Here is a 15,991-nt window from a genome sequence, read left to right on the forward strand (position 1 = left end):
CTACCTCTGCCAGTTCAGGGCAAATGCAGCCATTCCAACCAATGAACTTGACTGTGTTCCGATAAAACTTTATTTACAGAAAGAGGCAGAGGATCAGATTTGGCCGACATGTGGGAGCTTGCCGGCCCCAGTCCCTTAGGATCCCCAACGCTAATAGTCGGGATGAGGGTGCACAGGCTGTGAGAGTTCCTGTTAGGCGGGAAGGCTCTGGCCCCTCGGCATCATACACCTTATGCTGGTGCTGCAGAGTGTGTGTGTGTGTGTGTGTGTGCGCGCGTGTGTGTGTGCAAGTGAGGGAGGGTGACCCCCACACCAAGCACACAGGGCCATGGATTTTCACTGTCTTGGGTCCAGGCCTATTTCTAGCTAAGTGTTATCTGCAGGGTATAGCTTAGCATAATGAGAGGGCAAAAGCAAGATGACTAAGTGTTTGTTATGGAAAAGTGGGATGTCAGGGGAGCCTCAGCAGGGGCATCACCTGGATGGACCATTTTCCGCATGGAGCTGGTGCCGTGGGGGAAGAATAGGTCACAGCTTGTATGACCCATGTGCTTCTCCAGTTTCCAATGATGACATTCCATCCACCCACCACCCACCCAGAGGCGCTTCTCTAGTTTTATTGAGGTCAGTTTGGTTCCTGTCAGCCACAGTTTTAATACATGTTATAGGGGAAAAAATCTTAATTAGAATAATTAGAATAAAATTATTAAACGCAAATGTGTGATTAGTACTCACACTCTTTGGATCTCAGTTAAAGGTGCCAGCTTTTCTCTGACCTATTTTAGAACTTCATAGAAACCTTTAACAAGAACCTGTTCCAAAGTGTAATGAATGCAAATCATAAGACACTAAATGAGCTATTAACAATATTCACTGTAAAACCACCGAAGTATTCAAACATCGCTTTTTTTTTTTTTTTTTTTTAGAAGTAGAAACATTTTTGAACTTGCATGGATGTTTTTAAGCCAGAAAAAACTTTTTTTAAAAAACTTGGTAATTAGGAAACTATTAGTGCTTCTGCAGCAGCAAGAGGATTCATTTGATCTCATTGCGAAATCACACGTGCACTGTCCTTTCCATTCAGTCAAATGCATGCACGGCCCCCGGTGTCTGTTAAAGCCGATGAGGAATGCTGCCCGCAGAGCAAAGGCGAGTGGTTGTGGACGTGCCTGTTGATAATCTGATCTTGACATGGCGCCCCTGCGTTGAGACTGTTGCTCCATCACCACGTAGGAGCTTAGCCATGAAATGTTCCCTCTGTGTAACGATGATCCCTGTGCGAGCAGAGGCCGGCACCATTTGGTCCCTGAGACTCAAAACAAAGACTGATTTGCCTGGTTAAGACCCCCAGTCTCTAATGCAGTCAATAAATCTTTGTTGGTAAATAATTGCTATCGAGCAGAGTTTTAATATAAATTTATGAGTGGTGTTTTATCACAGCTTGGGGCTGCAGCAAACACTGAGTGATGGGTTTCAGATAGCACTTACATTCATGACATTAACTTTGTAAGTTATTTAAAGCTTGTACACTTAACATTGCTTTTGGCTTTCAGTGACCTCTTGGGACTAGACAAAGAATACACATGACGAATAAAGGGATTGCAGCCAAAAGACAATTCTACTCTTTGCTCCACTGTAGAAAAGGTTCCTTGGGCTTAAAGCAAGATGTGCCTGCCTGGAATCCTGATATTTTGGTTGTAGGTCATTAAAATCAGTCTTTCTGATATGTCAGTAAATTAGGTGGTAGGAATTAGATCAACATTTGCCATTTCCAAGTAACATAAGAAGAATAATTTGAGGTGTCACAAAACATTTAAAATTTCTTGCTTTACAAACAAGTTAAAATTTGTCTGGTGGGTGAAATGGTTTGCAGGGAGGCAGCGTAGCAGCGGGGTGACAAGTATAAACCCTTGGTTTGTACCTCGAATCTTGCGCCTGTTTCTTCCCCTTACTGCCATTTGGGTTATCTATTGCTGGGTAATGAGCCCGAATTATAGTGGCTTAAAACAGCGCCATTTTGGCCAGGTATGGTGGCTCACGCCTGTAATCCCAGCACTTTGGAAGGCCGAGGCAGGTGGATCACGAGGTCAGGAGATTGAGACCATCCTGACCAACATGGTGAAACTCCATCTCTACTAAAAAAAAAAAAAAAAAAAAAAATTAGCCGGGCGTGATGGTGGGTGCCTGTAATACCAGCTACTCAGGAGGCTGAGGCAGGAGAATCACTTGAACCCAGGAGGTGGAGGTTGCAGTGAGCCAAGATCGCGCCACTGCACTCCAGCCTGAGCGACAGAGCGAGACTCCGTCTCAAAAATAAAAAATAAAAGTGCCACCTTATTGTTTATCATGATTCTGTGGGTCAGGAGTTTGGGCAGGGCATATTGGGGACAGTTTGTCCATGCTCCACAAGATACTTTCTTAGGGCTACAGCGTCCAAGATCATTTCTTTACTGATGTATCTGATGCCTCAGCAAAAGTGGCACAGCTGGCTGGAGGCTGACGTGAAAAGGTCACTGGCAGTCATCTATCTGAGACTTCAGTTCTTCCTCGAATAGTCTCAGGGTGTCTCCTCTTTACTTGGTCTCCCCAGTAAGATAGTCTGACCTCTTAACAAGGCTGCACAGGCTTCCCAGGGGCGTAAAGCAGGAGTTTCCAGGCCTCCTTCAGGCTTTGGCCAGAAGTGGCACAGCGTAATTTCCACCACATTCTGTTGGTTCAATTGAGTCAGAGGGCAGAGTGATCACACAAGATATGAGCACCACGGGGGATGAGGGGGCTGGTTTTTGTGTGCCATCTTCGGACACTAGCTACTTCACTCTACCCTCCTTCATGCAAAGTACCCACAGCCTGTCCCCAGCTACCCAAAGTCTCAAGCCATTATGGCGTCCAGCCCAGGCTTGAAGTTCATGGCCTTGTCGTCTACACCAGGTACACGTGGATGAGGTTCCTTGCATGTGGTCCTCCCCATCGGAAGACCAGGGTACCCAGGGGACAAGTTATCTCACACACCATGCAGTGGTGACTCAGGAACAGGAGAACTGCAACAGATACCCTTATTCTAAAAAGGTGGAGAGGCTGTAATCCCAGCACTTTGGGAGGCTGAGGCGGGTGGATCACCTCAGGTCAGGAGTTCAAGACCAGCCTAGCCAACACGGCGAAACCCTGTCTCTACTAAAAATACAAAATTAGCTGGGCATGGTGGCACATGCCTGTAATCCCATCTACTTCGGAGGCTGAGGCAGGAGAATCACTTGAACCCGAGAGGTGGAGGTTGTGGTGAGCTGAGGTTGCACCATTGCACTCCAGCCTGGGCAACAAGAGTGAAACTCCACCTGAAAAAAAAAAAAAAAAAATGGTGGAGAGGGACATGGAGTAGTCACTGGGCCATAACAATTCTGAAATCCAGCCAGCACATGATGCTGATTCACCCTGCTCTGGGCATAAGAACTGTATATTCTCCCCAGGAGGCATCCTCCTTGGCCCTTGGCTCTGCCCTCTGCCTTTCCCATAAGAACTAACCCATGTTTGCTACTATGCAGCTTTCTCAGCCTGCTTCCTGCTGTACTTAAAGTTGAGCGCCCAAAGACCACTTTTCTTTCTGAACTTTCTCTGTGCATTTTAATCCAAGATGGTATAATTCCTTTAAAAATCTTGTGGGTATCCTTTGTGTCAAATCATAATCCGTTCCATTAAACAAAAGCTAATGCACAGATTTCTCTCTCTAATCCATGGATCTCTAATCAGAAGGGTCTGTGAGGCATTGCCTTAAAATATTTGAGTTCTCAAGGAAAGGGTCTGACTGCCACACCATTGAAGGGGTCCTCATTCTGAGATCACAGCTACTGGCATCCCCAGGATTTGATCTTAGTTCTGATGCCAGTTCTTACTCAAGGGTGTTCTGCTGTCAGGAGAAGCTGGGAATGAGAAACTGTTTTGTGATCAGTCCAGCAAGGTTTACAGTTGAAATGTTTTTTCTAATTGTGCTGGAAAATTCCCTGGACCTCCTCTCTCTCCTCCCGTATTTAACAGAGCCAGGAGCACTTCCAGCATCTGGCATGGCAATCTGGTAGCTAGGTGTGCAGGCTCACGAGGCACTCTTGCTGTGCTACCCATCCCCCTGCGTGGGGTGGCCGGGAGGGGGCAGGTTGCTAATTGCCCTGCTGGTACCTGTTCTGCCGGCCCCATTTCCATCCTAAGGTAGCATTTTCCTCACTGTCCTCACAGCTTCCACTCATGCTTCTTACATCTCTGCCAGCCTCAGCCAACTGCCTAGTTCCAAAGCCACTGCCATGTGTTTTTGATTTTTGTTACAGCAGTACAGGATGCTAATTCTGTTTTTCTTACCTGTTGCTGCATAAGGATCCACCCTGAAACTTCAGGGTTTAAGAAAATGATCATTTGACTATTTCTTATAACACTGTGGCTGAGACCTGTGGACAGAGCCCAGCAGGGCTGACTTGTCTGTCAGAGCTTCCCAAGGCAGGTGCTGCCAGGCTTTCTCGAGAATTAAACCCAATGGAGATAGTGTTATTCCCACTGATGCTGTTAGCTAAAGTGAGTCTCGGGCAGCCCAGGGTCAGTGTGGGAGGATTTATTTATACAGGGACACCAGTGCCACGAAGTGTGGTTCAATGGGAGCCGTCTTTGGAGAACAGATACCATGCTGGCTGTGCACGTTGGGCAAGTTACATAAGCAGTCTGTTTCAGTGTCCTTATCCATGAAATGAGAATCGTCGTGGATATCAGTTGTGAATGTTGAATGAAATATGCAGTTGTGAATACTGAGAGATTGGTATTCATACTCTTTGGACCCCAGTTAAAGGTGTCATATCAATTCCTGTCCATGAAATGAGGATAATCAATGACCATCCAGTTGTCATGCACTTTCAGTGGGTTAACAGTTGCAAGGCACTTAGAGCAGCAGCATCTGGTTCAGAGTGAGCCCAATATTGCATAGAAATAAAAAAAAAAATGTTCTAAATAAATGCCGAAGCCACATAGGAGTCAAAGAAAGCGTTAACTGTAATTGATGTCTTCACTGTGACAGCTGGACAGCAAGAAAGAATCTTAAGCAGAGATAGTTTTCACGTGTACAAAAGTGGCATCTGAAAGATGGACAAAGTATGCATGGTGACATGCCACCATGCCGCTGGCCCTGGGTTATGCAGAATCAAAAAGACTTAGGATCACAGGGGCCATTGGCACTCACTGACAGGAACTCTCTGCCTGAGCATCTCAGGCAGAGCCTTCCGGCCTCTGTCATCTTCTGGCCAGTAGGATCACGGCTTCATGTCCTCTAAAAGTTTCAAATGAACTATTTTTAGGGTTTTCCATTTTCTTGGTCCTTAGAGTAGGAAGTGTGAAAGTTCGGACTGATTGAACATAGAGGAGGCTGTCTGTGCGCTCAGCCCAGACCAGTGGGGGCCACCTTAGTACCACTTCCTCCCTAAGGAAAGCGACGGGCCCCCTGTCTTCCCCGATTGGTTTCCATTTAGCTGCTGCACGTGGGGGATGCTGAGTGTGTTCAGAGGGGTGTCCCATGGTCGAACTGGAACTTGCTTTGGGAAGAGTGTGGACTAAGAAGGGGCTTGGCTTGTGTTGCCACATGTGAGAAGACCTCTCAATGGGGCTTTTGTGGTGACTCCACGGTCCCTGAAAGTCCCCACTGGCTCAGTGCAGCTCTGGAATTAGGAACCAGCCGTGCCCCAGGAGGGCAGAGGACCCTGGCTCTTTCCAAGGGAGATCATCCAGGCAGCTCTCACTGCTGAGACCTATGGACCCCTGTCCCCAGGGTGCTTATTGCAGAGACTGCGGGACCCCAGGTGGGGATCATGCAAAACATTTTTGTAGCAGATTCAGGGCTGAATGGTTTAACTTCTGGGGTCACTCTAGACTGAAATTCTCTGATTCCCACTTGGTACAAACACTCTTCAAAAATCAGTGTTCAGAATTAATTTAAGCCAAGAAAGAAAAAGCATGTTTTTAATCCACAAAAGCTATTTCCCGAGTCTGCTCATTTGTAGTCCAATTGAACCTCTGATTATGACTGCTCATCTGGCCTCCTGCTTCTGAAGCCCCAGCCAACGTCTTCACTCATCAGAGAGCTTCTGTCTCATCGTACTTTTGAGTAACAGCCTTTTAAAATTATTTAAGGAGAGACAATAGAGAGTTTTGTAGTTTTTCCTATTGTTTTGGCAAACTTTTTTTTTTTTAAAGGTTTACATGTATAAATGCAGACATGGACTCTCTGACGTCAAAGATCTGTGGGCATTAAATCCACAGCTGGGGAGTCCGGGCTTTCCCAGGATTGGGGCCCTTCAAGGAAGAGCAAGCCTGTGTAATAATTTGGAAGCCTAAGTTACCCGACTGTGGGAAGGCCAGTGCCGCTGTCCAGTCCATGTGGAAGGACCTTGATGTCAGTCCAGAACCACATTTTCGTTTTGTTTTTGAGACAAGGTCTTACTTTGTCACCCAGACTGGAGTGCAGTGGCACAATCACGACTCACTGCAGCCTCGACCTCCTGAGCTCAGGCAGTTCTCTCACCTCAGCTTCCCGGGTAGCTGGGACTACAGGTGCACACCCCCACACCCGGCTAATTTGTGTATTTTTTTGTAGAGACGGGGTTTCAACTTGTTGCCCAGGCTGGTCTCAAACTCCTGGACTCACACAGTCCCCTCGCCTCCATCTCCCAAAGTGCTGGGGTCACAGGCGTGAGCCATCACGCCCAGCCCAGAACCGCATTCTGTTTTTTGTTTTGTTTTGTTTTTGTTTTTGTTTTGAGACAGAGTCTTGCTCTGTCGCCAGGCTGGAGTGCAGTGGCATGATCTCAGCTCACTGCAACCTCTCCCTCCAACCAATTGCCCTACCTCAGCCTCCCAAGTAGCTAGGTCTACAGGCGCACACCACCATGCCCGGCTAATTTTTTGCATTTTACTAGAGACGGGGTTTCACCATGTTGACCAGGATGGTCTCGATCTCCTGACCTTGTGATCTGCCGGCCTCGGCCTCCCAAAGTGCTGGGATTACAGATGTGAGCCACTGTGCCCGGCCCAGAACCACATTCTTGAGCTGAGTTCCCGAGGGTACCTGGTGATGTAGAAGGAAGTTGGCTTAACTGGGGGCGCTGCAGCAGCTTCTCAGACATGGCTGCCCTCATCCCTCCTTGGGGCCAGGGCTGTGGTTATAGTTGCTGTCCATCACTCTAGGTGCTTTCACCTAGGCAGAGCAACCGAAGTGCACTTTGCAGGGAGCTAAGAGGCTCGGCTGCTAACAGCAGACGGGTTTGGGTGGGACTGGAGTGAGCTCAAGATGCTGTGCAGGCCTCACTTGGATCAGCTGCTCCTGTCCTTAGGGGTCAGGACAGGACTTCGTCATGTTTCTGGCTTTGCCTTCATCTATTCTGGAAATTTCAAGAGAACCTGGACATGTGAATGTGAAAGAGAAGGCACTCATGTATAGAACTCATTACAAAGATAGCATTACTCCTAGAACCAAGATACCATGAGTGTGTGTGTGCGTGTGTGTGTGCGTGCACTCTTGCACACGCTCATGGATCAAGGCAGAGGATGAGTTTAAAAACTGGTACTAAAATACCCTCTTATCAGAGAAATTGTCAATATCATGGCCCCACATTTCCATTAGATAGGCAGTAACCTCTTGTGAAGTGGAAGCAAACTAGAAACAGCTCTCCCAAACGTGGGCAAAAAAAGAAACTAGAACTGGTTGAAGACTGAGTTTTGGGAGAAGAACCCTGGAGGCCAAGGGTAGTATTCCTGGGGTCCTGGGATGGAGAGAGCCCTGTCACCCCCTCTCCCCCATCTGCCCTTGCTGCAAGGAGGAGGTCAGCCTTGTTTTATAAATGAGGTCATTTTTCAACCTTACTGGTCCATGGCCCTGTCCTGTTTCTGTATCTGCCAACCAGAGAGCAACTCCCGTTGTTTGTTTTCACCTTTTAGAATTCCTGGGACTAACAACAATTGTAATAAAATCGATGGTATTTTAAATTGTTGGGATGAACAAGCACTTTGGGTTCCTGAGATCTTAGGATAAAAGCCCACCGAGGTGCGAGTCTCACCATCGTGCTGTCTGCTGAGAGATGTGATTCCCAGGGGACCGGCCTTCCTCACTCGATGATTGTCAGGGCTGAGAACCCAGCACAGGTCTGTGATGCCCACGAGGCTGTGCGGCTCAGGGCCAGGTTGGTTTTGAGTCACGTGCTTACTGTGTGTCGGAACACTTGTGCTTTGAAGGCTGCGATTGGACACGTGATTCCCAGCACGTTTCCTGAGGTTCTGCCTGCAGCCCGGGCCTGTGGTGGAGTAGAGCTTCTCTCCCCAGCTTTCCCGGGAGTGTGTGGTCTCCTGTTTCCCATCTGCATTTGCTTATGGGGCGCCATGACACCAACACATGGAGCCACTTGGAGACTTGTGTGTTAGTTGTGCACAGATACCTACACTTCCCACTGCCCGACAGTACGTGCAGTGATTTTGATGGCTGATTATCTGGACTAATCAAACAAAAACATCTTCCAAAATACATTATAATTGCACTAGGGACTTCTAAATTTTTATTCAATGGGTAAATGTCTTTTTATTTCATTTTAAAAACTCAATGCATTGTTTGTTTATATTTAACATGGATTCATTTAATGAGAGTTAAGTTTGACCATATAATGGAACAAATGTTAATTTCCTCAAAAAGTAGTTGTTCTATGTCAGACCCATGACCAAGATCTCCTTGCTATAATTAGATGACTTGTTTCCAGGGTAAGGGGCTCACCTGCAGATAATTTTCTCATCTCCAATAGAGGTGTGCATTGCCTTCTCTATCTTCATTGTTCTCTAGCTTCCTCATTTGAAATTGCAAATACTTGTATCTGTTGTTTTCCTAAGGTGAACATGATGCTTTTTACTATCAATTTATGTACTTTTAGAAATATTTAAAATAATTTATTTTTAAACGAGAATGAACTAGTCAACCTATTAAATGATTACATCATGATTTTAATGATTCTCAGGAAAAATTTTGCTGACCCTTAGATGATAATTCTTCAAAATGGGATTCTGATTCTGTGTTGGCTAAGCAGATTATAACCCGGCCCTTGCATGCTAAACCTTAAGTGTGACCATATTCACCCCCTAGGCTTCTTCCTCTCTCATGGCTCCTCCCCAGCCACCCTCCGTCTCCCGGACTTCCTCCTTGAACGTGGAACCTCAACGGCTGGCCTGGCCGCCTTGCCTGCCTGGGGCACCAGCCCCCCAGTGCTGTGTGGCTGATACCAAAGTCTTCTTTTCCCTCCTGGTCACCAGCTCCTGTACTCTCTGGCTCAGTGAATGACCCCACTGGGCCACGACAACTAAAGCCTGACTTTGTCTGTGCTGGCCCCGCCCCACCTCACCCAGCACCTTGTCCCGATTTTACCTCCAGCATGTTTCTTGCATCTGCGTTCTCCTTGCCTGCCTTCCTTCTCCTCTCTTGCCCCCAGGCGCATCCCTGATCATCGCTGCCATTCTAGACCAGTCTTTCCCACATTTGAGTGGTGTGGAACCTTTTTTTTTTTTTTTTTTTTTGAGACAGAGTTTCACTCTTGTTGCCCAGTCTGGAGTGCAATGGCGCAATCTTGGCTCACTGCAACCTCTGCCTCCCGGGTTCAAGCAATTCTTCTGCCTCAGCCTCCCAAGTAGCTGGGATTACAGGCATGCACCACCATGCTTGGCTAATTTTTGTATTTTTAGTAGAGATGGGGCTTCATTTGGTCAGGCTGGTCTCAAACTCCTGACCTCGTGATCCACCCGCCTCGGCCTCCCAAAGTGCTGGAATTACAGGCATGAGCCACCACGCCCTGCCAGAGCCTTTTAAAAGAACAAAAATCTCATGAATCCTTCAACATTGATTTAACTGTTTTGATAATAATTATGCAGTTAGGTACAAGCAGAAAACTAAGATTCAGCTCCTTGTCTTTATAGCTTTTAAATAAATATAAAAGTTATATTTATTAAACATTTAAATTAATACCATTAATTTACTGTGCATTTAATGTTAAGGATGATGATGTTTTGCTGAAACAAAATGACGGCCATCCGTGCCAGGGGTTAGGGATGACGGTTGCAGGGCAGGCTCCTTTGGTGTCAGCTGCCTCGTGACTGTATCACGTGGTGACCCCAGTCTCTTCCTTTCCTGCTTTCATACTGAGAAATCGTTTCGTGTACAGCATTCGGTGCCTTCCCCGGGGGTTAACTTGTTCTCAGAGTGAGTGATTTACATGTTGCACCTCCCTCAGTGCTGTCCCCCTTAGCACCACTCATGACCTAGGAAGTCGGAGATGCCAACTCGGGCAGTGGAATCCAGTGGTGGTTTTGGATCACTTTTTAGATAGTGATTAAAATACACTCAAAAATTAAAAAATTCTCTTAGAGAAATTATGGTTCCAGAGAAAATGACAGGTTTCCCTTGCATCTCAAATTTGCTCAGACCGTCTGGGGATCTTGTTACATTTGGATTGATCCCTCCCCCTCTTGGGTACACCCAACCACTGGTCTAAAGTGGGCCACACTTTGAGCTGGAAAGCGCTTCCGTCTTTTGCCAACTTAAAATTTGTCCTCGCCAGGGGAATCTTTCCTAATGCAAATCAGATAACCCCTTCCTCCCTCCACCCTGCACACCTATGGCAGGGCCCAGACATTCAGGCACCTCCAGGGCCAGGCAGGAAGTGGGGCTGAGGGCAGCCCGCTGATTTGAGAGAAGGGCCCACGGTGCCCGTGGAAACCCAAGAGTGTGGCCTCTGCACACTGCTGCCCCTCAGGGCCATATTCCCATGTCAGATAGAGAGTATGGGTGCTGCGGCTGCTGGATCCTAAGATCCATAGGAGGGCAGGGGGACTCCATCCAACCCCAGTGACTCTTGGCCAGAAGTCACAAACACCGCGTGCACGTGCAGCTGGCCTGCAGCAGGTTCAGTGTAACCAGCGTTCAATGCAAAAATGTATACCTGTGGCCAGTATTTTAACATAAGAAGCCATCACACACAGGTCCAGTGTTTCTCCTTCTCTTTGATAATCAGGAAATCTGGCCACGTGGGGCCCTCCAGCCCTGCAGGGTCGCTGTGTTGCACAACCCCAGGGGCTTGTTGGTGGCAGCATGTTGGCCCAGTCATGTTCTGGGCTAAAGTACTCCTCCCTGCCAAGCAGGTCTGATCTCTAGTTTCCAGCAGCCCTGGGCACCCCGTTCCTGGAATTTGCTAGTCGGGTTGAGATTTCTTGTCCTGTTCTCCTTTCCTTGAAGACACTCAGGGTTGAGGCCTTCTCAGGCTGCTCCTGGATTTAGCAAACAGAAACCGCTTCCTCTGGAGCTATGTGCACTCTCAGTTAAGGGAAATATTTGCTCATCTGCTCTCACTCCAAGCTCACATTATATTTCAGTGGGAATTTGGGAGTGAAGCGGAGCCCCTGTCCGCTCATGTTCCTTGACTGAATCAGAATGTCTTGGGAATTGGGGATACCCTCTGTAAACTGTGGGGTGCAGCGGGAAGATAAAATGAGAGTTGTCGTGAAGTCTCACTTCTCTCCCTGCAAGGGACTCAGGTGACAGAGGTGCCTGCCAGAGGGATCCTGAGCAGCCGCCCCTTGGTGTTTGTGCTTTGGAAGGGGGAGCTGAAGTTCAAGACCAAAAGTGTTGGGCTGGGCAGTGGCTGGGACACCCAGAGGTTCTGCGTGGGGAGCAGGTCACCGCCCATCAGTAGGAACAGGAGACTTTGGCAGCCCAGCAGCCCAGTGTCCTGGCCGGAGTGAAGACAGCAGGAGAGCTGGCCCTGCCACGTTCCGTTAGCTAACAAGACACTTCCCCTGTGTAACTCAGTCCTGGCTTTCAGGGAGCCATGGCTTCCATAACTTTGCTGCCCCTGACTTGTTCCTTTGGGGAGCAGGAGACATGACTGCACAGCCGGGCTGAGCGTGGGGTAGTGCTCCAGCCACTGAAAGAAAAGTGCACCTGCCCCAGCCCAGCTAGACCACAGCCATGACGTGGCAAGCGGGGCAGCCAAGTGGCTCTTGGTCGCCACAGCAATTCTTGGGGGGGTCAGATAATAAACCCAACTGGGGCCAAGGCTGGAAGGCAGAAATATGACTCCTAAGAGGCCAGGGTATTCTGTAGTCCTGCCACTTACGCAGCATTTGAATAGTGCCTATAATCCAAGATTATCCCCCCTGGCAAGACGTAGAGTTTAAGTTAAGTTTACTTATTTAATAAGATCTTAAGTTTATTGAGAGTTTTCCTAGGATCAAAAGAAAATCAGCGTAGGCCGGGCACAGTGGCTCACTCCCTGTCATCCAGCACTTTCTAAAGACCTAAGCGAGGCATGGTGGCTCACTCCCCTGTTACCCCAGCACTTTTGGGAAGCCATGGTGGGAGGATTGCTTGAGCCCAGGAGTTTGAGACCAGCCTGGGCAAGATGATGAGACCCTGTCTCTACAAAAAATAAAATAAAAAATTAGACAGACATGGTGGCGTGTGTGTGTAGTCCTAGCTACTCGGAGGAGGCTGGGGCAGGAGAATTGCTTGAGCTGGAAAGTTCAAGGTTGCAGTGAGCTATAATTGCATCAGTACACTGCACTCCAACCTGGGCAACAGAGCGAGACCTTATCTCTACAAAAAACAGAAATAAAAAAATTAGCCAAACAGGATGGTGCACGCCTGTAGTCCCAAGCTACTCAGGAGGAAGGAGGGAGGATCACTTGAGCCCAAGAGTTCAAGGCCACAAGGAGCTATGATAGCATCACTGCACTCCGGCCTTTTTTTTTTTTTTTAAAGTTTTAATTCAGCCTAATTTAGTTCCTCAGAAAGCTATGAAATGATGTCTTCACATGCCTCCCGATTAGACTGTTTCCCCCTTTTTCCTTAACAAATAAGTCCTCGTAGCCTTCACTGGGGGCAGGACAATTTTGAGGATGTGATTTGCTCACGAAAGTACCTCCCACACGCCAGCCAGAAGAGTGGTGCAAATCCATCTGCATGGAGCCCCGGGGGTGTGCGTCGTGGCCAGCATTTGTCTGAGTGGGAAGGGATGAAGCTTTCTGAATGAAGCCTGGAGCATCTGTAATCTCCTGGTGACACCAGAGACCGTGGCCCTGGCATTGTTGGAATTCCATCTGAAATGAATGACGGAAAAATGGGAGCCCACTGGAGAACTTGAGTGAAGGCGAGGCGGGTGGATCACCTGAGGTCAGCAGTTCAAGACCAACCTGGCTAACATGGTGAAACCCCATTTCTACTAAAAATACAAAAAAATAAAAATAAAAAATTAGCCAGGCATGGTGTCATTTGCCTGTAATCCCAGCTACTCTGGAGGCTGAGGCAGGAGAATCACTTGAACCTGGGAGGCGGAGCTTGCAGTGAGCTGAGATCGCGCCACTGCACTGCAGCCTGGGCGACAGAGCGAGACTCCGTCTCAAAAAAAAAAAAAAAAAAAAAAAAAAAAAAAAAAAAAAGAACTTGAGTGAGGCTTTGTTATGCTAAGTTTTAAAATCCACGGGAATCCCACTGGAGAGGGGTCTCCCATGAGTTGAAGCAATTGCTTGTTTATTACTGCATCGCTGATGGTGACTGCCCTGCTCTAATTCCTGCCATGCAAGGAAGCCCTTATTGTCTTGGTTTGCAACTTAGTAGCATTTTCCTGTGGGCTTCGTTGGGTTGATTGGTCTCAGTTCCATATTTGGTGTATAGCGATTTAGATTCCAAGAAATCAATGTGTGCCACATTTTGCCACGTTTCCGTTAATAAGAACTTGCAAAGAAATCATCTTCTAAAGTCGTTTCAAACTCAAATATTTTCCCTTAAGCAACAATGTCTAATGGTGATTGCAGCCCCAAGCTGGCTCATACTTTATTAAGTTTGTGAAACTTGGCTACGATTTAGTAAATAAAAAACAGTATTGTCACAGTATTGGTAATTAATTGGACTTGAACTCAATTATATCCCATAATAATTATTCATTCTTATGTTGTAATTCTTGAAAGATAGCAGAATTTAGGAGGTCGATGGAGGCTGGGAAAAGTTCTGAAGGTGACTCGTGGGGCATCTCGGCTTTCTCAAAGCGTCTTCTTGTATTTCAAAACTCATAACTTTCCTTCTGCCTCAGTCCAGGTGAATTAACTAGCCTGAGTCTTATGCTCTCTCAGTCGTATTAAGGTTACATAAGTTTATAAAAGGGTAGGAGAAGAGGAAGTAAAGAGATTGTTCCATTTTTCTTGGTTAACATGGGCCAGAGTTAGATGAGAAGGGAGGAAGACAGATACAGAGACTCCCGATGTGAACGCTGCCATTGAAAGGGACTGAGCTGGACAGGCATGGAGCCCAGGCTGAGCAGGAGAGAATCCCAGCTCAAGGTGTGGGGCCTGCCCAAGCTCAGTGTTGGCCGTCAGCTTCCTTAACAAAGGGAAGCCTGTCAAGGTGGAGCAAGGCTTGCTGGGAATTGGTGTTAAAACAAGAAGAAATTCTCAACCACCGTTTAAGAAGACTGGATTAAACATGACTTCAAAAATGTGTTGGTTTCAAATTCTGAGTGGTTTTCAAGGAGGCCTAATATGATTTCATTAAAAATGAATTAGAGTAAATTACATGAGATTCATCTATTAAATACTGTTACTGAAATTTGCCAGTGGAATTTTGGTTTTAATAAAAAATCTGAAATGAAGGAAACTGTAAAAAAAATTCTTCTTTACAAATATAAGGTGAGCATACACTTAATGCAGTTTGGGTTTTTCTGGGGTTTTTTTGTGGTTTTTGTTTTGTTTTGTTTTGGTGGTTTTTTTGTGTGTTTGGTTGTTTTTGTTTTTGTTCTTTTTGGCTACAAGGTGTGTTTTATTTTCATTATTCATAGAAATAATTTTCTATAATGTCCTGGGGCAAACCAGAGAATTTGGCAATCTGATTGGGGGTGGTCCTTCAGAGACCCACAGGCCAGTGGCATCGGTGCAGAGTGCCCAGGTTCACAGTGCAGCTTGTGGCTCGTGTCCATCTTGCAGGTCGCTCTTCCTCCACATCATGACTGGGGTCTTAAGGATGACGAGGGCAGGAAATCCTCCGGGCTCTTAAGAAATTTCACTCCGCTTCTGCCCAGTGGTCTCTTTGGTCGGCAGGGTGTTCTTCTCCTGCGTCTCCGTTTTCTTCAGCTTGGCCCTGTTGAAGCTGGCGATTCCCCCCATGTCTGGTTTGTCTGCCATTTTCTTAAAACAATCGGTACCATCCGCTCCGAGCCCGCTGGTTTGTTTGTTTTTTTTTTTGTTGCTGTTGTTTCTTTGTTTTTTTTTGGGGGGTTTTTTTTTTTTTTTGGCGGAGTCTCCCGCTAGAGCCCAGGCTGTAGTGCAGTGGCGGGCTCTTAGCTCACTGCAACACTCTGCCTCCTGGGTTCAAGCAATTCCCCTGCTCAGCCTTCCCGAGTAGCTGGGATTATAGGTGCCCACCACTGCGTCCAGCTAATTTTTGTATTTTTAGTAGAGACAGGGTTTCACCAGTATTGGCCATGGTTGGCCAGGCTGGCCTCAAACTCCTGACCTCAGGTGATCTGCCCACCTCGGCCTCCCAAAGTGCTGGGATTACAGGCGTGAGCCACCGTGCCCGGCCTGGTTAATGCAGTTTTTTTAGTTTGTTCTTTCTTTTTCTCTTTGTCTCTCCTCTCTCTTTCTTTCACTCGCATTGTCACCCAGGCTGGAGTACGGTGGTACAATCATAGCTCACTGCCACCTCAACCTCCTGGGCTCAAGAGATCCTCCCACCTCAACCCCCCACGTAACTGGGATTACAGAAGCACACCACCGTGCCCAGCTAATTTTATTTATTTATTTATTTTTTAGAGATGGGGGTGTCAGCATCTTACCCAGGCTGGTCTCGAACTCTTGGGCTCAAACGATCCTTACACCGTGCCCAGCCTGGGGTTTCTTTCTTTAAAACGTTATACCTTTAGGCGTTTCCTGTGTGTTTAGCAGTTAATTATCCAAA

General features: G+C 47.2%; 2 protein-coding genes across 18 annotated transcripts in view; one reads left to right on the top strand and one right to left on the bottom strand.

Annotated features, from left to right (window-relative positions):
* AGAP1 (ArfGAP with GTPase domain, ankyrin repeat and PH domain 1) overlaps positions 1–15,991 on the top strand; it is a 641,254-nt gene that overhangs the window by 377,466 nt on the left and 247,797 nt on the right. The gene's annotated exons all lie outside the window — the stretch shown is intronic.
* On the bottom strand, positions 15,085–15,228 carry LOC129143385 (thymosin beta-10-like). Its single transcript, XM_054679593.2, has one exon. It carries the CDS (start codon positions 15,214–15,216, stop codon positions 15,085–15,087), a length of 132 nt encoding a protein of 43 aa, XP_054535568.1. The 5' UTR covers positions 15,217–15,228.

Source organism: Pan troglodytes, chromosome 13, assembly GCF_028858775.2.
Source record: "Pan troglodytes isolate AG18354 chromosome 13, NHGRI_mPanTro3-v2.0_pri, whole genome shotgun sequence".
Classification (NCBI taxonomy): domain Eukaryota; kingdom Metazoa; phylum Chordata; class Mammalia; order Primates; family Hominidae; genus Pan; species Pan troglodytes.

Bases quoted from the DNA above. Each gene is read 5' to 3' on its own strand.
- LOC129143385 (XM_054679593.2), bottom strand. From the start codon at position 15,216: ATGGCAGACAAACCAGACATGGGGGGAATCGCCAGCTTCAACAGGGCC.